This window comes from Rattus rattus, chromosome 2, assembly GCF_011064425.1.
Source record: "Rattus rattus isolate New Zealand chromosome 2, Rrattus_CSIRO_v1, whole genome shotgun sequence".
Classification (NCBI taxonomy): Eukaryota; Metazoa; Chordata; class Mammalia; order Rodentia; family Muridae; genus Rattus; species Rattus rattus.
This window is the reverse complement of record NC_046155.1, coordinates 191,644,221-191,667,681: the sequence shown is the minus strand read 5'-3', so window position 1 is coordinate 191,667,681 and position 23,461 is coordinate 191,644,221. Positions and strand designations below refer to the sequence as shown.

Genomic DNA, 23,461 nt, shown 5'->3' with positions numbered 1-23,461 from the left:
AAAGTCCACAGCCTGTGTCTTCTCCCAACACCTCAGCCTTCTGAGCGCTGATGGTGCCCTTTGTAATCTACACATCCAGAACCTCCAGGACCCACCCACCCCGGACCTCTAATCCATCTGTGCCACATTCTTAGACCCCCCCCCCCGACTGTGGACACCGTAAACCTCCTTGCTCTCCCTAGGAAGAGTGGGAGTCAGGGAGCTGCTAAGCTAAGCAGGGAGCTGGGAGGGGCGGGCAGGGACCGGCAGGGGCGGGCAGGGGCGGGCAGGGACCGGCAGGGGCGGGCTTAGGCTGCTCTTCTGCTCAGCCCAGACTTTGCAAAGTTTGCTTCAACCTCAGCCAGAGCTGTGCGGATGCCTGTGGAGTAGCAGGATGAACACAAGATCGGACCCAGTGGTCATCGTCTCGGCGGCTCGTACCGCCATAGGTCAGTGTCCAGGAGGCTCCCTACAGGTGCACAGAGAACCCGGCCAATGGTCCGCTTCCCCTGTGGTGGCAGGTATTGGTGGTCTGAACTCGGGATCTGGGCAGCCCTGGGCTTGGCACAGCGCTGATTTAAAGTCCACACTGCATCTGGTCCCATCCACCTCCTCCGTGGTCCTCAGGGGACTCTTGGTTCAGATGCCTTCCTTCTTCCATTCCATTATAGGTTCCATCAGTGGTGCCCTGTCCACCGTGCCTGTCCACGACCTGGGGACAACTGTCATCAAAGAAGTTCTGCAGAGGACCAAGGTGGCTCCGGAAGAGGTGTCCGAGGTCATATTTGGACACGTTTTGACCGCAGGTAACTCTTCAATAGCCCAGGACAGGTCTGCTTCATTAGAAACAGACACAGGAGGTCTACAGTGGCAGCGATTCAGCATATAGAAAATTCCATATCGCCCAGACTGGAGGTCCATGGCTGTAACCCCAGCACTCTGCAGTTAAGAAGTGAGCCTTATGAGATTGAGGCCAGCCTGAGCTAACCAGCCTCTTTGTTATAGAAGAAAAGAAGGGACAGAGGAGGGAGAGAGAGAGGCTGGCGGTGACACTGTAGAGAGCTTTCTCAGCACGCACAAAGCTTGAGTTTAATCACCAGCACTGTAAGAAAAAGAAGTTTTGTGTTTTGGGCCATTGCTGATTTTCAGAAGGTGAGGTCTTATTTAACCTGTATTTTCTCATGTTGTTTTCAGTCATGGAGTTTGTTTTTGATATTTTTCTTCTTAGAAAATTTAAATTACATTCACTTATTTATTTAAGATTTATTTACTTTTATATATGTGAGTACACTGTCGTTGTCCTCAGACACACCAGAAGAGGGCATCAGATCCCACTACAGATGGTTGTGAGCCACCATGTGGTTGCTGGGAATTGAAGTCAGGACCTCTGGAAGAGCAGTCAGTGCTCTTAACCACTGAGACATCTCTCCAGCCCTATTTATTTATTTTTGAGGGATGCTACAAAGCATGTATGGGAGTTGAAGGACAAGTTGTGGGAGTTGGTTCTCCCCTCCCACCATCCCACTTCCCACTTCACCCACCCCTTGCCCCAACAACACACAGTACAGGTCCCAGGAACTGAACTCAGGTCAACTGCTCAGTGGCAGTGCCTTCCTCTTTCATCACCCAGGGAGTTGTCTCTCCAGCATAGGATTTTGTTGTTGTTGTTGACGTAGAATCAAAGGTTAATGTGTAACTTGGATGATAACCTTTTAAGCTCTCAGTGCTCTGCCTCTGCTGCCCAAGTGCTGGGATTGTGGACATTCACCATCAAACCTGGTGTCACTCTGTTACTTTTTCCACATCTCACTGGCTTCTGTAGAGCTGCTCACGTAGTCATGACACGACGTGACAGTGTTCACTGAAGACCCGTTAAGTGTGCCCTTTACAGTCTTATAAAGCATCTTGCCAGGCACTTTCCACTCATTGCCTCCCTTAACCCCAGGCTATGTGGATCTTACCATCTCCAGCTAATAAAGGAACAAGGAAACTGAGCGGTCACTAACCGCAGTCCGTGTTTGAGTTCCTGTCCTGACTTCCTTGGTGATGTACAGCCAAGTGGACGTGTAAGCCAAATCAACCCTTTCCTCCCCAACTTGGTTTTTTTGGTCATGGTGTCTCACCACAGCAATAGAAACCCCAGCAAAGACAGAGATGGATTAAAAAACAACGACTACAGTCAGATATATAAAGCCCATAGCATTTTCTTCCCTAAATCCTTCGGGCACATCATCACTGCATCAGAGAGATTGTTGACTGGAACAGAAGTTGGTATCAGGAACAGGTTTATTGATGTGCAAAAGCTGACCACGTCTTCCAGGAGAAATGTGAGAGACTTTGGGACCACAGGCTGGGAAACACCTTGCTATTTACAGCACTTCCAGGGCCATTTTAGTGGAAGCCCTAAACTATTCACTTTTAATTGGTACTGCTGGATTTTGAATTTTGCTTAAGTGTGAATTTATTTTATTATTATTTTTTTAATGTCCAAGTTCTTCACTTTTGGGATAAGACTACTTTAAAAAATATATTTTTGTTGACACATAATCTCTTTACATGGCCCTTGTAGTCTTGGAATTCACAGAAATCCTCCTGCCTCTTTCTGCTGGGATTAAAGGCCTGTGCCACCCTACTCAGCAAGAATATTTAAGTATAAAATTTGCTTTTTATTTTTATCTCGTAGACACCCACTGTTAAGTGGCTTTGGACTGTTAAAGAGACTTTAGACTTCCAACACACTACAACTTTTATTGACTTTGAACTTTTAAAGTGGCGCGGTATTTTATATTATGATATTAACATGAGACTTTAGAGACAAGGAGTAAAAAGTTTCGGTTTAAAAATGATGCTTCTGTGTCAGTCAGCAAGCAGTGGTTTGGTTTGGAGTGGGCTTTGTTTTTCAGATATTTTTGTTTCTTTGTGAAGAGGGGATCTTAGTGTACAGCCTTGGCTGTACTGGAACTCACCATGTAGACCTAGACTTCACGGAGATCCAGCTGTCGCTGTCCATTTTTATTTATTTGTTCAGTGTGTGCGTGTGTGTGTGTTTGTGTGTGTGTGTGCACGCACGCCTGTGTGTGAGTGTGAGTGTGTGTGTATGTGTGGGTGTGTGCACATGCGAGTGTGTGCATGTATGTATATGTATGCACATATGTGTAAGGATGCCTGTGAAGGCCAAAAGAGGGTTTTAAGTCCCCTGGACCTGGAGTTACAGGCAGTTTCCAGCTGCTCAACATAAGTGCAGGACAAAATTCAGGTCCCCTCGACTAGGGCTGAGTTCCTGAGCCATGGGCTTCTGATGAGGTGGACAGCACTAACTTACACCTCCTGGAGGAGCGTTCGCCACTTCTGTACAGTGTCTTTATTCAAACACCTTGTTTATTTGTTTGTTTACTTTTAGCTTTGTGAGACATGGTTTCTCTGTGTAGCTCTGGCTCTTCTGGAACTTGCTCTGTAGACCACGTTAGCCTCGAACTCAGAGTTCTGCCTGCCTCTGACTCCCATGCACTGGGATTAAAGGTCTGTGCCACCACCACCTGGCTACCTAAGAGTGTTTTGTTTATTCCCTCTTCCCCCTATTACCCCATGCCTGTCCCTGGTTAAGCCATTACCCCCGGTATTCCTATACTTTCATATGCATGTGTCTAATAGCAGCTCTCCCCCTTAGGACCTCTTCCTCTCCTTCTCTCATGGGCCCTTTCTAGCTTCCTGAGCTCAACAAATTAAGCAACTTACTGCTAATGTGCCAACTTCCACATTAAGGTAGTAAGTGTCTGTTTGGTGAGGTGTGTTTCTTGGAAGCAAAACACATTCTGCCTTTTGATCCAATCTGCTAATCTGTGTCTTTTGATTGGGGAATTAATACACAGACTTACTTTTGAAAAGTGCCCGTTGATTGCTGACATTTTGTTGATTTTTAGTGTCTTGGTTTTTCTTCTTTCTCTCTTGCTTGGTTACTATTCTAACTTGGTTTATTTTTTCCTGAGGCTGCTCGGGTGGGTTTGTTTTTCTCTTCTGTCTAAAGTATTCTTTTGAGTATGTTCTGTTTATTTTTAACATGTAAAGTTTTGTATTTTTCTTTCAACCAGTTTTCTGGGTATAGTATTATGAGTTGACAGGATATTATCTTTCAAAACTTTTAAAATTTTAAACATTCCCAAGCCCCCTGGTTTGTAAACTTTCAGTGAGTTATGTGTTACTCTGATGCCCCTGTCTTCCTGTGTGACTTGGTGCTTCCTGTGACTCTTGATGCCTTCAATTGACTTTCTTTATTCTGCATATTAAGTGTTTTAATTATAATGTGACAACTGGTTCTTTCTGGTCAGTTTGGTGCCCCAAACTGGATTAGCATCTCTTTTTTCCTAACTCTGGGAAACTTTCTGTTAGGATTCGTGAAAATGTTTTCTATGCCATTGGAATGAGATTCTTCTTCTTTGCCTATAGTCCATAAACTTGGTCTTTCCAGTTCCGGGCGCATATCTTGTGTTCTGCATCTTTGTCCTTGGACAGTAATGGCTCCTCCACTCGGTCTTTAGGCTCAGACATTGTGTCCTGTCCTTGATGTTCTCTGGCGAAAACTTTAGGAAGGGATTTTGTTTGTTTTTAGTTTAACCATTTCCAGCTCTGTTGAATTCCTGATTCGTAGCGTCCATCTCCTTTCTTATTTCATCTAACCGTTTGTTTGTGTTCCTGTATATAATTATAGTAATATTCTATTATCTGGAGTTTCATTTAACCCACGCTCACTAGATACCATTGTTTTATGAAATACAACAAATTTAAGCTCATTCCCAACAAGTTTACAAATAAATGAGACTCAGACTATGGTTATTTTATTGGGCTTTGGCAATTACTGGGGATCACCCCTAATCTACTCTTCCAACTGATGGTCTGGCCACCTCCCCAGCAGTGTACCCCAGATACTTGCTGTTTCTCCTGGCCATGTGTTCATGGTCCATCTCCCTTCATGATGGCTTCTTCCTCTCCTCCCCTTCTTTCCCCTTCTCTTCCTGGTCTGTCTTCCTCCAACCAGGTCACTCCAAGTCCACCCACCTCTAATCCCTCCAGTAATGGGCTGTAGTTCATTTAATGTAACTGATAGTTTTAAGACAAGGAACAAGATTTACACAACAGAAGCTTGTAAATGTGAGAAGTCGGCTGTAGGCTTAGGCCTTCAGGTATTGGATTTAGCATTACCTCACACAGCCATACAGCCATAGACGGAACCTCAACACTGGGTTAACTTTTGGAGGAGTTGTGTTGACCTGATTATGTTTTCATTTTTCTTATGTTCCTGTTTGTGAATTTAGGCATCTGGCAGTATTTGTTTACTTACTTTCTTTTTCTTTTTAAAAACCAGCTCTGTTCTTTCAGTTGCAGAATTTGTGATGTTCAAAGGGGACTTGGAGATACCAGTGTTGTGTGTGTAGTTCCTAGAACAATTCCTCAGTCAGGAAGCTCTGCATGGTTGGCAAACACCTTCTGTCATTCCCTGGGAGAATACTAGCCATTTGCTAGTGTCATTAAGAGTTATCATCCCAGCCAATTAATAATTTCGACAACATGGAGAACAACCGTCCAGGGATAGCATGGAAAGGACTGGCTTTCAATTAGTAAGATTAGGAGTGGGAGGGAAATAGAGTGGGTAAGGATAAGGATACCTATTAGATGGACTTGGAGAGGGTAACGTGGGTAGAATGACGTAAGTATTCCGATGGACTTTGAAAAGGCAGAGTTAGTAAGGATTAAGGATTAAGCATTAAATTGACTTTGGAAAGAGATGGGGGAAAAAAAAACCTAGTAGATAGGAGGGGAAAGGTTAGGAGGGGAAAGGTTAGATGCTTCTAGTTCACAGATGTTAGCGTCTGTTAAAGCCACAGAAGGTCATAATTAAGAAGGATAAAAGAGAAGCGGGCAGGGATGAGATGGGAGAAAGTACATAGAAATAGGAGGGGTGAGGCACTTCCTCAGAGTGCACAGAGCAAACTGGGTAAAGAAACCTAAAAACAGGCCAAACACCTAGCAGCCATATACAGAGCAAGCAAAACCATCGTCAGATGTGAGAATAAAATTAAAGACAAAGAATACTGGAGGAGGTTGTACGTGCACACACGGCAATGGTGGCATCAGGGGAGCAGGCTCCACGCTCCTTGTACTTCTGCAGGAGCATCTCGGCGGGCAGGTGGACCAAGTACTGTATGTGCGGATCGTGTCGCGGCTGTGGCGCTATGGGAAGGTGCTCACTGAGCACGTGGATGATGCTGAGTTGGAGCCGCGTGGGGAAGAGACTGCTGGGGGCGACCAGTTCATTCAAGAGCAGGGCCTCAGCTGGCTGCAGCAAGCAGATGTGGTAGTGGCCGAAGGGACACAGCCATCTTTGGGTGTTGGCTATGAATTGGGCTGGGCAGTAACTCTTGGAAGCCAATTCTATGCCTGTTTCAACCACAGTCTGGCCGAGTGCTTTCCGCCATGATCTGCAGAGCAGCAGATGACTGGAGGTTCCAGGTATGGGACTACGCAGAGGGAGAAGTGCAGGTCATGCTCGATCGGTACATTGAGGCATATCTTCCTCAGAAGACGGCTTCCTTTTCCTCAGAAGAACTGCTGCTGTGGGAACTTAGCTGGCCTGCAGGCATGCCAGAGGTGCAGGCGGTCTCCTGACATTGACCCACACTTGAACCTTGACGTTTTAAAAACCTTTCTCCTGGGCTGGAGAGATGCCTCAGTGGCTAAGAGCACCGACTGCTCTTCCAGAGGTCCTGAGTTCAATTCCCAGCAACCACATGGTGGCTCACAACCATCTGTAATGAGATCTGATGCCCTCTTCTGGTGTGTCTGAAGACAGCTACAGTGTACTTATAATAATAAATGAATAAATCTTTAAAAAAAAAAAAAACCTTTCTCCTTCGTCCGTTCTCAATCTTCCTAAGGCAGCAAACTTTTAATACAGTTCCTCACGTGGTGATCACCATAGCCATAGAAGTATGTCATTGCTACCTCATAAGTGAATTTTTTTACTGTTATAAATTACAATGCAAATATCTGATATACAGCCCCGCCAAAAGGTCCCAAGCCACGGGCTGAGAACTGCAGACCCTGAGGCCTCTGTGTTCCTTGTTCCAGGTTGTGGGCAGAATCCTACTCGACAAGCCAGTGTGGGTGCGGGGATCCCCTACTCGGTGCCAGCATGGAGCTGCCAGATGATCTGTGGCTCGGGCCTAAAAGCCGTGTGCCTTGCAGCTCAGTCCATAGCCATGGGTGACTCCACCATCGTGGTTGCTGGAGGCATGGAGAACATGAGCAAGGTAAGTGCTGAGGTGCTGCCTGCCATCCTGGTCAGCCAGGGGCCATGTCCTCTGAGGGACACAGAAAATGACTCAGCCCGACCCTGCCTGAATGCATGTTGCTCCCCAGGGAGGATGAGAAATCCCATGTGAAGAACAGCCTATCAGCCAGGCAGCCAGAGGAGAGTGTAATTTCTCTAAGCTGTTGTTCCAGAAGCTTACAGCGCTTTCTGAAATGAACCCACATGATTATTTGGTTGCTATCCCTCCTTACTCTGTATGTAGCCAAGGCTAGCTCAGGACTTGCTGTGTAGCCTAGGCTGGCCTTAAATGCTTTCCTCTCCTGCTCTGCCTCCAGAGTGCTGAGACACAAGCATGTGCCACCATCCCCAGCAAAACATTCTTTTAAATCTTTGTATAGTTCCCAACAGTCTAAACATCTTACGTTGTCTTCCTTAAAATCTTAAAGCTTTGAGAAAGCTCCTTTTTCTCATGTCAGAAGAGTTAACAAACATGACTTGTGCAGCACATTCATTTTGAGAACATAAGAAAAGTCAAAGGTAATCCACAGGCAACAACTTCTGAGGGGCGTCATCCTTAGGAAGCTGACACCAAGGTCACTAAGGCCCTGTCATCCAGATTTATAATTCAGCTCTCTACTTGTTATCAAAGAATAAGGAGGTGAGGGGAGTTTCTGCTGCTGAACTTTGGGGGCAGATTTCTGGGGTGGGTTTAATTCCCTCCCTCACTGAGGTAACCCCACATCTGGGAGAATCTGCCTGCCAGAGATTTCTGGATATTCCAGGAAAATGGAGGGTGGGATGGAGAAGACGACGGACTGATGGTGTTGAGGCCTGGGCTAGGGGAGGAGAGATCACTGGTCTCAGTTTGGCTGCGGAGGAGTGAATGTGTTCTTTTCCCGGTCTCGCTTGCCCAGGGAGTGGTGGTCCCTATGAGCTGGTCTCCCTGCACAGAACTGGACTTTGCATGTGTTACCTGGTTAGTGTGTTGATTGAGTTTGCCTCCTGGTTCCTTATGGGGTTCTAGGAGTTAAGGCTTTGTGCTGCTGGGAACAGGACTTCTACAAACAAACAAACAAACAAACAAACAAGTATGTCTGGAGGGCTGTGGTGCAAGGCCACTTTTGCTAGCTGCTAGCGAGGCCTCTGGAAGCAAAGAGAGCACACGGCTCTTCTTGAAATTGAAGGCGTTTGTGCCCGAGATGCCTGAGAGGAACATGAGTTCTACTTAGGCAAGAGGTGTGCTTATGTGCACAAAGCAAAAAAACAATACAGTGACTCCTGAGGGCAAACCAAGCAAGACCAGAGTGATCTGGGGAAAAGTAACTCGGGCCCACAGAAACAGTGGCATGGTCCATGCCAAATTCCAAAGCAACCTTCCTGCAAAGGCCATTGGACACAGAATCCGTGTGATGCTGTACCCATCCCGGATTTAAAATAATGGAGAGTAAAAAAGTAAAAGTTAAAAGAAAAAGAATAAAAATTAGATGGTGCAGTAAAGGTCCTGACTAATTATCCTGGTGAGCTCCCCACGATTTCCACTTGAGATGCTGTCAAGTTATCACTCCCCATGGTGAGTTGTTTCCCATCATGCACTACAGTCTTTCTCCTCTTCTTAAAAAAAATACAGTTGTGGTTTGGTGGTGCACACCTTTACCCTCACATGCACCCACCCTTATGGAGGGCAGAGAATGGCTTCCTGGAGATGATTCTTTCCATCCCACAAGATGGGGACTGAACTCAGGTCATCAGGCTGGGTGCAAGTGCCTGAGTGTCTGACCCCTCTCACCAGCACTACCTTCTTACTTTTTTTCTTCCCCGTGTGTGCGTGTGTGTTGGGGGAGGGGTATACACATATATATGTATATATGTGAGGGGTGTGTGATTACTTTTTGAGCCCATGTTTTTCTGTGTAGCTTTGGCTGTTCTTGAACTCCCTTTTTAACCATGCTGGCCTGAAACTCAGACATCTGCCTGTCTCTGCATCCTGAGTGCTATGCTCAAAAGTGTTTGCCACCATGCCCTGCTACACCTATGCCTCTAGTTTAGGCAGTGTCCTTTATACCTTGGACTAGCCTGGAAATTCCACATGTAGACCAGGCTAGCTTCAAATTCACTGAAGTCCACATATCACTACCCACCCAAGTGCCACCTAGCACTACCTTTGGTTTTGTGGAGATGACTAAATGTACTTTGAACAGAGAGAAACAATGGGGCATGCTCTGCTGTTTAGAAATCCCTAGTTCATTCTGTCATTGAACTTCCTGAGAGACTGACCCACAGCTTAAAATATTAGGGCTTGAACAATTTAGGTAAGGTCTGGGAACCATGAGCGTACCGTTCCTGCATACAGCTCATCCCTACAAAGTGTTCCTCTAATTTTGACCTAGAGCCAGAGCCCAGAACCATCCATTAGAATAAACCAGACCATATCTGCACATAAGCACAGGGAGCCTCGGCAGTATAGAGCTGCACTCCAGATCCTAGACCAGAGGGAGACAGGAATCAGGCTAAGTTGGATTGGACTTGCTTTTCAACTGTGAGGAGGACTCAAGTCACACATTGCCAGTTAACCTTCTTGTCATGGCCCTTGGTCAGGAGGGACCCTAGGGGACAGACTTCACTGACCTAGAGGGTAGGGAGAACATGTAGCAGACACCCATGGTGAGGCGTGCCGGGCCCTGCTCTCCAGGAGCTGAGGCTGAGAAGCCTGTGAGCCCTGGAGCTCAAGACCAGCCTGGATCACATGCAAGTCCTTGTCTCAGAAACCAAAAGAAGGAAGGTAGCTGAGGATCATGGAGAGCTGCTCTTCTGCAGGAGGCTTCCATCCCCCATCTCTCTCACCAAGTGCTGTCCTTGAAGCTGGCACTGCATTGGAACAGCATCTTCTTCCTATGCTCAAGGTCTGACCTCGGAATCCTCGGTCAGAGACCTAGTGAGCTTAGCCACTGCAGAGCTCAGGAAGAAGCAGGCTGAAGGTCACAAAGAATGGACCTTCTGGTTAGATGTGCTAACCTGCATACCAGCCCCCAGGGCTGGTGTGAGTAGTCACAAGAGCCAATATGGAGTCAGTGCTGTTATTCCCAACCTAAAGGTGGAAATACTGATGACTGGAGTCACCACTTAGATGCAAGGCTTTTGTTTCTTTACTTCTTAAAATTTTACTTTCAAAATTATGAGTTTAATTATATCATTTTGTTTTTTTTGTTTTCAAGTGTTTTCCCTCCCCCACCCGTGTGCGTGTGTGCGTGTGTGTGTGCGTGTGTCTTTCATTCCAGAATCCAGATAGCTCTTGGGCAGGTGCAACCCATTGGGAGTTCAGAGTTTGTACCATTCTTACAGAGGTCCATGTTCATGTCCTAGCATCCATGTCCTGTACCCACCAGCTGCCTATTACCCAACTCCAGGGCTTCCCATACCCTCTGGCCATCTTTGGCGCGCACTCACATGGTACACATAAACTTCATGCACACACACATTATATCCTTTGAAAGTAGTACAGGAGTTAGGTTTCTATGCCATCATCTCCTGAGGTAATCCTTGTCCATCTTGAAGGAAATACTAGAACCACAAGGAATTAAGACACAGAATGGACAGGTTTGATGGAGAGATGGAAATTGACAAGGGCTAGAGGAACAGATTGCTAAGAGAAGGCAGGTGGGATTGTCCGCTGACACCAAGAGGTTCCAGGTCCTGACCTGGGAGAGCAGGTAATGGGGAGAAGGACTCATGGGTAATGAGGGAGGAAGTCCAAGGCAGACCCTCCTGGGTCTGAGAGGATCCTGAGAGGAGGAGTGACAACCGTCCTAAGTCTGTTCTTCCTTCCTGCGTCCAGGCCCCTCACTTGGCTCACCTGAGATCAGGAGTGAAGATGGGTGAGGTGCCACTCGCCGACAGCATCCTCTGTGATGGCCTCACAGATGCGTTTCACAACTACCACATGGGCATCACAGGTAAGGTATGCCTCTCAAGGGCTCGGCTCTAAAGTATGTGCCACCATGTCTGGCAAGCAGAGGTACTCTGTATGACATGATAACAATCCCCGTGGCTTGCTGATTAGTTTTAACTAGAAGATGGAAACTTTCCAAATGCCGGAATAAATGTGCATGCACCCTGCTTCTGGCTTTTTTTAATTAATAGTTTTTAAGATCTAATAGTACACTTTGAAGATCAGCTAAAAATTTGTATTGATGCTAAATTTCCTGATTGCTTAAAAAAGTTTTTAACATTTATATTTGTGTGTGCGTGGGTACACAGGTCTGGAAGCATCCCAGGGCATGTACACAGGTCCATCTGTACTCGTCAGTTCCCCTACTATGCGCAGTCAAGATCCCAGGGATGGGAAAAAACATCTTCATCTGCAGAAACATATCCCCAATTCTGATTTTATTATTTTTTTTAAACAATCCATTATGTAGGTCAATAATTTGTTCAAGTATGTAGTGAAATTATAATTCAGAGGTAAAAGGAAATTGCATTTCGATCTTTCCCTTCCAGCCCTTAGGAAAGAATGTAGGATAAATGGGGCAGAAATTTTATGGTGAACCTGTGTACTGATTTCTGGAAGTTTGCACTTCCGTATACAAAGGGAAGAGAAAGGCAGCGCCTCTCAAGAGGTGCTGGAGTTCTCAGGCTTATCAGGGCGGCAGAAGCTACCGGCAGAGCATGGCCTCTCTTACCAGAAGGCAGGTCGGGTGTGTACACTTAATTCTTGTGTAAATACGAGGAACCTCAGCGACCAAAGCCCAGCTCATGAATATGCTCTTCTTGCCTTGTCTTTCTTCTCAGCTGAAAACGTAGCCAAAAAATGGCAAGTGAGCAGAGAGGCCCAGGACAAGGTTGCCGTTGTGTCCCAGAATAGGGCGGAGCATGCGCAGAAAGCTGGCCACTTTGACAAGGAGATTGTGCCAGTGCAGGTGTCTTCTAGAAAAGGTGAGTGGAGGCCCCAGTTAGGGACGAGCCTGTGTGGGGGGTGTGAATGACACCATGAGGACGATGTGGAGGGACGTGTGGATTTGGGTGTTTACAGGTTGAGCCTTACACATCTGAGTGGGGGAGGGCAGGGGGTGATGTGTTGTGTTCTGAGACTTGCATGGTCTTGCTGTGTAGCCTGGATGGCCTACTGCTCACTGGGGACCAGGCTGGGCTCCAGCTGGTGGGTGAGCCTCCTGCTTCTACCTGCTGAGTGCTGGGATTACAGATGTGTGCCAGCATATCTGGCTGGAAAAGACGGTCAGCTCAGCAGGATACGGCCACACAGGGGACTGTCACCTTCAAAGTGTCCACAGCTGAGGAGTGGAGCACCAGGTCCGTGGTTCACATAGACCTGGCAGTTTAAATGACGCCTTTCCAGGTGCTCCCATGTGATTTTCGAGGAAGCATCTTGTTATCTTACTATGATCTGAAGCAGAATCTGACATTGGTGCCCAGCTCATACAAGGAGGATGGCACCTCCTCTGGCCCACTCAGTTGTTAACTAGCTACGTGCAATGACCCCAACCTGTGTCCACACAATACAAAGAAGGGTTGTGGATTTGAAACCCAGGGTGAGTGTCTCACGAGGCGTTCTCCTGGGAGAGCATGCAGTAATTGTAGCAATTCCTACTGGATGGAAGTGGTAAATGGTAAAACATTTCTTCCAAATGTCACTCCTCCTGATTCTGAGAAGTCCCCAGTCCCGAACTCTGCCTTCTCTGTACTCATTCCAAGTAACTGGTTTTGCTCCCTGCAGGTCTTACTGAAGTGAAAATCGATGAGTTTCCTCGTCATGGGAGTAACCTTGAAGCCATGAGCAAGCTGAAACCTTACTTTCTTACTGATGGGACTGGAACCGTCACATCTGCTAATGCAACAGGTTCTCAAGGGCACTGAGGGAAATAGCAATGCTGAGGAGGTCTCCCAAGTGAATATGTCTAACAAAATGATTTTTTTTTTTTTTAAAGATTTATTTATTTTCTACAAGTACACTGTAGCTGTCTTCAGATACACCAGAAGAGGGCATCAGATCTCTTTACAGATGTGAGCCACCATGTGGTTGCTGGGAATTGAACTCATAACCTCTGGAAGAGCAGTCAGGTGCTCTTAACCACTGAGCCATCTCTCCAGCCCCGAAATGATCTTTTTAAAGCTGGGTTTAAGGGGAACACTTGTCCCTTCTATACTGTTAGTTAAACTGTGCTGAAGTGGTTTTTCTCCTTGATAGCTACACTGGACATCAAGTAAACATAGTAAGATTAAGTACATAGCAGGGCGTGGTGGTACACACTTTTAATCCCAGCACTTGGGAGGCAGAAGTAGGTAGATCTTTTGAGTTTGATGCTAGCCTGGTTTACAAATTGAGTTCCAGGACAGCCGGAGCTATTATGCAGAGAAACCCTGTCAGGATGCTCACCACCCCAAACTAAAAAAGAGAATCACCACCTGTACTGTTTTAGGTCATCCTGGCCTTAGAGAAATGTAGGCTAGCCAGGAACTCATAGTGAGATACTGTCTGAAAACAAAACAAAGCCCTGGAATGTTCATCCCCTTCATAATTTTCCAATTCCAGGAACCCCCCAATACCTGGGATGACAGTGAGGCCTAGGCCTCACTGTTGTTTACATCCTCATCCTTACATGCCCCCAGTTATTGGGGGACTGTCATATGTACGGTCAATATTACATTTGACTTGACCATTTCTCAGTACACGCAAGTCTGAGGAATCACGGCAAGCTGTCCGTAGCTTAATGCTTGCAGGTGGAAAGCAGGCCCTGGGTCCGTACCTGAAAGGAAGGAGCACTGTAGACACCAGGTCACTTGTTTACAGGAATGAACGATGGCGCCGCTGCTGTGGTTCTTATGAAGAGGACGGAAGCTGAGAGTCGGATGCTGAAACCTTTAGCACAAGTGGTCTCCTGGTCACAAGCCGGTGTGGAGCCTTCTGTCATGGGAGTAGGGCCGATTCCAGCCATAAAGCAAGCTGTGAGTCTCTTTAGCAATGTGTATGTGTTGATGGGCACATATGTGACAGGGTTTGGGGAAGCCCAGACTGCTTTCAAACTCAGTGGAGCCAGAGGATGGCCTTAAACCCCTGCTCCTTGTCAGTACCCTCTCAATTGACGGTTACAGATGCATCATTGGTGACCTTAACTTTGACATGCTTAGCTTTTCTCTGAGTGTACACAATGTTGCTCTGTCCTAAGCTAATACACCTTTCCACTCTGAAAATGTGAGGATGTGCTTCCATTTGCTGCCACCTAGCTCTAACACCTCCCACCCCAAGCTGCTCAGCACAGAAATTCCTAGTGCATAATTCCATGCCTGGCTTGCTTAGAATATGGGCTCAGGGATTGAACTCAGGTGCCGTGTAAGGCACTTCATCTGCAGTCACCTTGTCAGGTCAAGTTTTTTAAAAACAAAAATGTTCTATCACTTCCATGTAACAATTCGGCTTGGACTTTATACCTTATCGACATTTTAGATGATTAAATCTTTTTGCTTTTGAGGCTGAGCTTTGTTCTGCGGCCCAACCTAACCTCATATGTAGTTGTCCATCTCAACCTCTTAAATGCTGCCATTACAGGTGTGCCAGTGCACCTAGAGAAGCTCTACACTACAGTCACTAAAGGACATGCTCTTCTGGGAACACGCTAGCTATTCTTCCTGTTCAATCCGATCCAGGCAGGCCCACCGAGGCATACCTAACTACATAGAAACACTTTGCGGAGTCCCATAGGTCTTGTAGCTGTCATTTACGAATGGTCTTTCTCAAGTTCCTTTTTCTTGTAGGTTGCAAAGGCAGGCTGGTCCCTACCTGATGTTGATGTGTTTGAAATCAACGAGGCCTATGCAGCTCTCTCTGTTGCAATAGCTAAAGAGCTTGGATTAAACCCCGAGAAGGTAACAAACATGAAGTGTTTACCAATGAACTTGCACAATCCATGTTTAAGGTTGCTTTTGCCAGGTGCTGACTCATAGCTTTTCACAGCAAAGAACTGAGTGTGTTAGGTCACATCAGAATCAGTGGAACATTCTAGAAACAAGGGAGGCAGCAGGTGTCACATAGGCATTGTTTATTCCTAAGCTTTACAGTGAAAGTTGAGTTTGAAAGGATAGTTTGCTACCATAATAACACTGGGGGGTAGGGTGGGGTGAGATAAAACAGGTATGAGCCTGTGTTCAGAGGACTGACTTAAGACTTAAAGCTCTTCTTCTCTACAGGTGAACATCGATGGAGGAGCCATTGCCTTGGGCCATCCTCTGGGAGCATCTGGCTGTAGGATTCTAGTGACCTTGTTACACACCCTGGAGAGAGTGGGTGGGACTCGTGGTGTTGCAGCCCTGTGCATTGGGGGTGGGATGGGGATCGCAATGTGTGTTCAGAGAGGGTGAGACACCACCCTTACAGTTCTCATTCAAACACGTGAGACCAGAGGACCAAAGTGAGGACAGGAACCCAGGTCGACAGCTCGTTGTACTTTAATGTGAGACACCCAAGGCTAAGACATTATACCCAACACTGTCATAAATAAAAGGGAAGTCCAATCAGTCATCAAGGGCTCCAGAGTGAACAGCATTTTCATAACCTCCGTGTTTGTCGTCTTTGCTTTCTGGGTGTAATTTTATCAGATCATCAATCCGAAGTATGGTGATTGCAGCCTCTGTTGCGAACTTCAGGCTCTTTACTTTAACTATGGTTGGTTCAAACACCCCCGCTTGCTTATTGTCTCGTGGTTTCCCATGGACCAAATCAAGACCAATCCTATAATGGTGAAAATTGGATTCAGTGACCAAGTTGATGTGGTAGGGTATTCCTGCTATTCTAGTCCAAAAGACCACGGGAGTTCCAAGAAGCATACCACTGGGAGAATAGCTGACAGTGTAGCAGAAAAACCTCATCTGTCAAACACTCACAAAACAGTCAAATGTTGCACCCTGATGTTGTAATGTTTAGTCAAGTTATGAACGGTTTGGTGGCCAAAGATTCCTTTGCCTAGTGACAGCACGGCTGTTCTGGTTGCTGTAAATATGCTTTATGATATCCTCATAAGAACAAGAGTGTCTAAGGATACAGTATTCTGTAACTGCACTCCCTGTCAGTTGAGAGCTGCCCTATTCCAAGATCCTCTTCTCGGTCCTTCCTATAGACTACCCAGGTAGTTAGAATGGGACCCAGAGTTGACATCTACGACACAACACTAAAAATTAGCAGCCACCATTACGTAGAGAGGTCATCATGCAACAATGACACCTGTGATGTTTCAGTATGTGAGAAAGGCACTGTAATGAACTTAGAATACGAAGAGTTGACAATAGAACACAAGGAAATCATATACTCACCACTTTAGATTTTTACGTTCTGGGTTAACTTGAGCCTCATTGTGAAAAGCTCTTAACTTGGCAACCAGGTCAGTGGAGTCTTGGGCAGCATTCACTGCCAGTGTATTAGGAATCACAAGCAGAGATCTTGCAAACTCTGCAATAGCAAGCTGTTCCCGAGATCCCTAGGGAAAACACATGAGGTGTGTTCATGAAAGAAAAGCAGCACACAGCAGGCCACTGACAGGGTACACGGTAAAATCCAATGCACCTCCCATGCCTTTGGAAGCCAGCCTTACCATACTGGTCGCATAGTTTTCAAGGTATATAGACAAGGCCGCTTCTACAGCACCTCCACCTGGGACCACAGACTTTGACTCCAAAACTCTCTTCACCACACAAAGAGCGTCATGTAAGGAGCGTTCCATTTCATCACACATGAAGTCGTTTGCTCCTCGTAAGATAATTGAAGCTGACGTACGAGCCTTAGTACTACAAAAAAACAAATGTGAGGCTATTAGCATTTTTAAATAGTGAAAACATTAATTGCACATACCCTTGATCAAATCCCCCTCATAAGATACTCAGACATAAAGCACCAGGAACAATGTCTAGACCATTCTACAAGAGACAAAAACACACTTCATCTTCACGTAAAATGGTCCAATATTGTTTTATCCCATGCGTATAACTGCTCCTATCACTGACAGACTAGAGCAGCAAATTAATGGGAAAGAATTCTTTTTACAGCACAATCTGCATTGCTCTGTAACCTACAGAAGCTGTTCTTACTTTTTGATTAAGATCAGCTCATCGTCACAAATCCTCTCCTGTACGACCTCTTCCGCTTGTCCCAACATTGTTGCCTCAAAAGTCTCTTCACCTTCCAAATTGGCCAGTGTAGACAGGATACTTGCTATAAGAGAGTCATATAAGATACATTTATTTCCTCGTCGTTTTAATATATGGAAAAGCAGTGTGCATTATCTCAAGGTTCCAGACAAGCCACTACTGTAACCCAAGACAGTACTGCCACTTTCAAGATAAAACCTTAGTTTTTTCATTCTCAACAGATTCAGTATTCAAGAACTTTTCCAATTATCTACAAAATGGCTCTATAACTCTATTAGAGCATAACAAAAAGAAAAATAATTTTGAAGTTTAGTGTCAATATTTCAATCTAAAGATCCAGTAACACATTACTGGTAAGTTGTCTGTCTCAGGCTAGAAGAAAACATTACCTCCAGAAGCTTTTGCAATACGTTTGAGGTCTCTTTTTAAAACTCTCCTAACAGCCATGGCACCAGCTTCCACAAAATACTTCAGACACATGTCATCAATCCCACCGGTGGTTAGAATAACGTTGGCACCAGTTGCCAGGATCTTCTGAATTCTCTCCTTGGTGATATCGGATTCTCTACAGAGAATATTTCAACAAGCCAAAATTAGCAACTTTAGTTTTTTAAACAATGCAGTGGTTAACTTTCACTGGTTATACATGAAATTATATTAACTATCCTTTCCCACTAAACTCAGAGGTTAAATCAGTCCAATTTATGTAAATCTCAAGGACTCGAAAGTAACATTTGCCTTTTCTACTATATGAGTTTCTAAGGGCAGTATAAACAAACATACAAACAGAAAAAGATACCCCCTTGCAGCTTCGCCTTCCTTAAAGAGGCAGTAGAGATTTATCACTACCAATTCCAAGACAGCATCACTAAAGCTGTATGAAGCCAAGACAAGTATGAGACAGAAAAACGAGTCCCATATAGTGGGATAAGAAAATAGTTTAGAGTTGAGCCAACAGAAGTTACGCAAGACCACGAAACAAAGACTACTGAGATATTAAAGGGTATGTTAACAAATAGATGGCAAAGACGCTTATGTTCTCAGACAAGGCCATGACTGTCGAAATCTATTTCTTTCAAATGGGCTTATGTTAATATGGAGTTTGGTTGGCTTCAAACTCAGAGATGCACTTGCCTCTGCCTCTCTGGACTAAAGGTATATGTGCCACCCCTGCTGGGCTCATTTGTGGACACGTATAACAAGTCAAGAGGCAGTCACATGTACTGTAGAAATCATATGAGACCGGGTAAAAGTCAACGATTTAAACTATGTTACATGTACGTAAGAGACATACTGGTCAATAACAGACTAATTATACAACAGCAGTCCCCCAAGAGTAAAGTGGAGTGAAAACTGTCCCCTGGGGTAATGTCACTACAGCCGCAGTCAGCACTGTGCACTAAGGTGTTACAGTGGCACAGCACACCTGTCTTAGGTGAAAAGCATAGTGGTCACACACATATCTAACACTCCATCAGTTATACTTATTTCACAGCAGCTTTCTTGTTCTGACTAAGGCTACACCATGATGCCCATGTTGATCACAATTCTTGGTCTTATTTTTTTTTTTTTAAAGATTTATGAATTTATATATATATATATATATACATACACACACACACACACACACACACACACACACACACACTGTAGCTGACACACCAGAAGAGAGCATCAGATCCCATTACAGTTGTGGTTGCTGGGAATTGAACTCAGGACCTTTGGAAGAGCAGTCAGTCTCTTAACCGCTGAGTCATCTCTCCAGCCCAATTCCTGGTTTTAAATGACCCGATTCACCTGTTTCAGACATCTAAAGCTAGGATACCATGCCTGGTTCGGCTAATCATTTTTTTTTCAGAACATGCCTCTCCACTTACCTCTGTCTAATCTGGTCCAGTTTCTCAGGGTCTGTAATAACCACCTGTACACCAAGCTTCATTTTTGTTTTCTGCAGGCTGAAGTCAAGACAAGCAATTTTTGCATTAACTATTCTCTTGAGCATGCCTATAAATGAATAAAAGATTAGTTAATTACACTAAACCTTAAAGTTTTGGTTCCAAGTGAAACTAATTTGTTTTAATCTACACTCACCCTTTTTCTTTTATTTTCTAATGCAAAGTTTGCTAGACAGACAAGCTGGCCTATAAACTCAGAGGCCTGCCTGCCTGCCTTTCATACTTTAATGCTAGAATCAAATGTCTAAGCCACCAGCCCAGCACCTAATTTGAACTTATTAAGAATATTAAAAACCATAGAATGAGACTCTGATTTGTAGTAATTTCAATTTCCAAATAACAGAACCCTACTTACCCTGAGATCCAACCACACAGTTGAGTGCATAGCCATTGATCAGCATGCTTTCTATCTGACTTCTCCCGTGGGCTTTTAGAATATTAACAGAATTGACTGGATAGCGAGGCTGGCCCCGTATATCTGTGTATTTAACAGCAAGCACAGCGTCTACCACCATATTAGCGAAGAAATCACCATTTCTGAGCCAATAGTTAAGGACAGCTGAAACCACAGAACAAAGGGCCCAGGGACCAAAGAGCTATTCAACTAGACTTTCTTTTAGCAAAGTAACTCACCAACGGGAAAAAGTACCATCACTACAATTTCAGCATCACGTGCATATGCACTCACCACCTGCACTTCAAAAGCAGTTTTCACCGTAGAAATGTTGGAAAGTGAGCAGCAGGATCTGTTTGTCTCTAACAAGACCAATTTGCAATAAAGTCATTTTTAAGAGCAAAAGGGGTTAGGGCCAAACTCCACTGGAATACTCAAGGATACATTCCAATAATTTTGGAAGACATGGATGTCTTAGCAGCATTGATCAGACAGTCTCTTCCAAGTTCGTCTGTGTTGATAATTAGGTTCTCATTGATATATCGCACTGCTTCCCTGTTAAGAGTGTGGAAAAGAAAAATAGAAACACACCACTCAAAAGTTTTGCATCTTACATTTAACACACTATCAAATGTCCCAGGGAATGGTTTTCTGTTCAGCCATTTCATATAGAGGAAAGACACGGAACAGCTTCCCCTCTTCAGATCACGGCACTTTTCATCTATCCCATAAGCATAGCCACTAAACTCTATTAGGAGAAAATGTGGTAGTCAAATGGGAAGAAAGTACACTTAGCTTAGTACTCAAGTAGTACCACTTGAATGCTAAGAAACAGTATTTCCAACTTAACGTTTAATTAAAACATTAAGATACAGTCTTCTTACTTGCAGGCAAGACGATAGCCACTAATAACTGATGTCGGATGAATTTTCTGCTTGACTAGCTCATCTGCATTTTTCAGAAGTTCCGCTGCAATGATTACCTGTTGATCAAGCATTGCTTTAAATATGCATGGCACTCAATATGCACGGAGAATACAGGAAAACATAAATTGACCCATCATCAGTAACTTCAAATCTTCACTTCATTTTTGCTTTGGTTTTCAAACATCCCTGGCTGGTCTTGAACTGACGAAAATCTTTGCCTTCCAAGTGCTGGGATTAAAGGCATATACTGCCACGCCCAGCTATGATGTAAGTAGCATTAACCAGAATATCCACAGTAGAAAAGTGAGTAGCAACTTGCTGAAAACATAAACTGGAGACCACACTATAAAGTATTCTGTGAAAAGTATTCTGTGGCTATAAAAGCCAGAAAATGGTAAAAATCCAATACAGCAGAATTTATATCCACCTCGGTTAGAGATTGAGTGCAACAAAGGCTAGCTAGTAATAAATTGAAATGATTTGAACCTTTCTAGTAGTTTCAATTAAATTTTAAAATCATTTAAAATAGAGAACACTGTGAAGAACCATTTTTCTTAATAATAAATTTTCTTCTTTTGAGAGGAATTAGGGTTATTTTTAAGTTATATTATCTTTAAACAGACTAGATAAAGGCCATTTTCACCGTTTAGAAAACATTCAATTCTTTCACAGCAAAGGTTAAGTCTATAAATACCCCCGCCACCATTTATTTTCCCAGGCCTAAAATCTTCCTCACCAAACAGTATTATACTACTAAGCAGATCAACTCACAAAATGTTAGGCATATTTGCTGACTAGTTATTAATACTAATATGTTAGCAAATTAACTTCCAAAAGGTTTTATTGTGAATTTCCAAGATTTCCTGTTCACACTTAAAATTCAAAAGTATCTATTAAACAATGAAGAAAAACAATCCCAAACCTGGTAACATTTTCTACATGTGAACATCATAACAGGAAGGGGGTTTAAAATAAGCCCCCAAATTCGTAGGGCTTCAGTATTTAAAGCAAGCTTGTATTTAAATCACCTTAAGTTCTTTCCCTACATAAATTGCACAAACTAGTAACAATGGTTGAATCTGAAATGTTTGCCAGACTGCCTTAAAAGCTGACTTATTTCTGACCCAGAGTATATGCTTCTCTCGTGGGGATTCAACCCTAATAAATTGACCATTTTCTAGCCGTTCCCTGGTAGCGTCTCACCACTGAGGTAGTTCCATCTCCAACTTCTTTGTCTTGCAGGTCAGCCAGTTCACACAGAACTTTGGCTGCAGGATGTTCCACCTCCAATAATTTCAGAATGGTGGCCCCATCATTAGTAATAGTTACATCCTGAAAAACACGAAGGAAGAAGGGGTTAACACGGAAACCAAGCTCCAGGTAAGAACAAAGACTTTACATTTTGTTTTTGGAATTTTAAAAATTATTTTTACCAAGAATTAGATATACTTACACCAATATCATCCACCAACATTTTATCCAAGCCAACTGGCCCAAGAGAACTTTTAACAATGTTGGCAATAGAAGCTGCAGCCATAACTGTAGGTGAGCAGTGAAAAATAATTAGAACAATGCACAAACTAAGACACCCCAACCGCCTATGATTTGCTCAAATCTACAAGTCTACATAATATTTAAAAAAAAAACCACCTAAGGACTAGTGAAGATTAACTATTTTTTTTATATTGAGTAATGGTGTTGTCAACTGTTGCAAAGATTTTAATGCCTTAAAATATAAGCAATCTTAAGTTCACTACACTAGGGAAAAAAACCCTTTAAGGTTCAGCTCAGTCTTTTTCTTCAGACTCTAGCAATAGTCCACCCAGGTAAAGTAGTAATAGTTTCTAAGAGAGTTGTAAAAAAATATAAGCACAATATGAAGCACGTTTTCTACAAACGAATGTTTTAAAAAACAGGGTCAATCGCAGCAAATCCCGTGCTAATTCGTATTAATGTTAACCACGATAAAAAGGCAGCTAATTACCACTTGAGAGCATTCAATTTGCATTCTGTTAAGTTTTACTGGGGGAGCAGCTGTCAACTGCAGGTTCTGGACATCCAAGAACACGACCAGAGAAGGGAAGCAACGCAAAAGCCACTTAAATTTTATGAGCATTTTCTCATGGGCAAATGGAACCGGTGAAAGCTACTCTTTTCTGGTTATGACAGGGATGCTTGAACCCGGCTGGACCCAACAAACGGGCAGTGGGGAGTGGCAGGCATGTATGTCTAGAGCTCCTCTACTATGTATGTACGCCCACGCCCATCCTGAGCGCCTCCCCAAAACGTGCTCCATTCTCGAACGTTCTTCCCTTACACGGTAGGGCGCAATGGCGCCGAGACGGCCCGCCATTGAGGGCCGATCTAGGGTGGCCGGGGCTTCTCCCGAGAGAACTTCACTGTGCCAAGCGGGCAGCCCCGGCCCACCGACCGCGGCTGGGCCAAGGCCTGCACCGCCGCGAGTCAGACCCAGGATTCTCCCGCCCTTACCGTTCTGGGAGCGGATCGCTTCCCCAGTGCTGCGGTCCCCGAACACGGACAAAGGACCCTCCATCTTCAGGAAACGAAGCAAATCTCACTACCAACGCAGACAACTAGGCGATAGCTCCGCTCTGAGACCGGATAGCGGCCACCACGGCGGGGACCACGGCGTGGAGAGGCCGGAGCAACGACGAGGGGCCTGCTGGGTAACACGCCCCGCCCGTTCTCCACGCTCCACCAACCGCAAGGCATGCTGGGAGAAGAGGTGTGTAGA

The 23,461-nt window shown here is 44.6% G+C and overlaps 2 protein-coding genes, 2 non-coding genes and 1 pseudogene across 4 annotated transcripts; 2 read left to right on the top strand and 3 right to left on the bottom strand.

Annotated features, from left to right (window-relative positions):
• The first annotated feature begins 373 nt into the window (after positions 1–373).
• LOC116893516 (acetyl-CoA acetyltransferase, cytosolic-like) lies at positions 374–15,688 on the top strand. The gene is made up of 9 exons (XM_032895249.1): positions 374–500; positions 651–785; positions 7,102–7,283; positions 11,118–11,235; positions 12,071–12,214; positions 13,014–13,136; positions 14,088–14,242; positions 15,050–15,160; positions 15,482–15,688. The coding sequence occupies exons 1-9, from the start codon at positions 374–376 to the stop codon at positions 15,650–15,652; spliced, it is 1,266 nt and encodes a 421-aa protein (XP_032751140.1). The 3' UTR covers positions 15,653–15,688.
• Positions 6,096–6,652, top strand: LOC116892835 (annotated as a pseudogene).
• A 15-nt stretch (positions 15,689–15,703) lies between the features above and the next one.
• Tcp1 (t-complex 1) lies at positions 15,704–23,415 on the bottom strand. The gene is made up of 12 exons (XM_032894720.1): positions 23,197–23,415; positions 22,160–22,245; positions 21,910–22,038; positions 20,665–20,762; positions 20,225–20,335; positions 19,742–19,923; positions 19,309–19,435; positions 17,821–17,996; positions 17,372–17,495; positions 16,879–17,071; positions 16,601–16,764; positions 15,704–16,022 (listed from the first exon to the last, which is right to left on the bottom strand). The coding sequence occupies exons 1-12, from the start codon at positions 23,258–23,260 to the stop codon at positions 15,806–15,808; spliced, it is 1,671 nt and encodes a 556-aa protein (XP_032750611.1). The 5' UTR covers positions 23,261–23,415; the 3' UTR covers positions 15,704–15,805.
• On the bottom strand, positions 17,185–17,314 carry LOC116894975. Its single transcript, XR_004387166.1, has one exon. It is a non-coding gene; the product is annotated as a small nucleolar RNA SNORA20 (small nucleolar RNA).
• LOC116894999 lies at positions 20,426–20,562 on the bottom strand. The gene has a single exon (XR_004387188.1). It is a non-coding gene; the product is annotated as a small nucleolar RNA SNORA29 (small nucleolar RNA).
• Positions 23,416–23,461: the final 46 nt, after the last annotated feature.

What these genes read in the sequence shown, in the direction of transcription:
- LOC116893516 (XM_032895249.1), top strand. Translation starts at nt 374, where the DNA reads ATGAACACAAGATCGGACCCAGTGGTCATCGTCTCGGCGGCTCGTACC. An exon ending in GCATGGAGAACATGAGCAAG is followed by an intron (nt 7,284 to 11,117) that starts GTAAGTGCTGAG and finishes TCCTGCGTCCAG; the next exon opens with GCCCCTCACTTGGCTCACCT. An exon ending in TTCCAGCCATAAAGCAAGCT is followed by an intron (nt 14,243 to 15,049) that starts GTGAGTCTCTTT and finishes TTTTTCTTGTAG; the next exon opens with GTTGCAAAGGCAGGCTGGTC.
- Tcp1 (XM_032894720.1), bottom strand. Translation starts at nt 23,260, where the DNA reads ATGGAGGGTCCTTTGTCCGTGTTCGGGGACCGCAGCACTGGGGAAGCG. An exon ending in GAGCTGATCTTAATCAAAAA is followed by an intron (nt 17,072 to 17,371) that starts GTAAGAACAGCT and finishes GTTTTTTTGTAG; the next exon opens with TACTAAGGCTCGTACGTCAG. An exon ending in AAAACTATGCGACCAGTATG is followed by an intron (nt 16,765 to 16,878) that starts GTAAGGCTGGCT and finishes TGTTTTCCCTAG; the next exon opens with GGATCTCGGGAACAGCTTGC.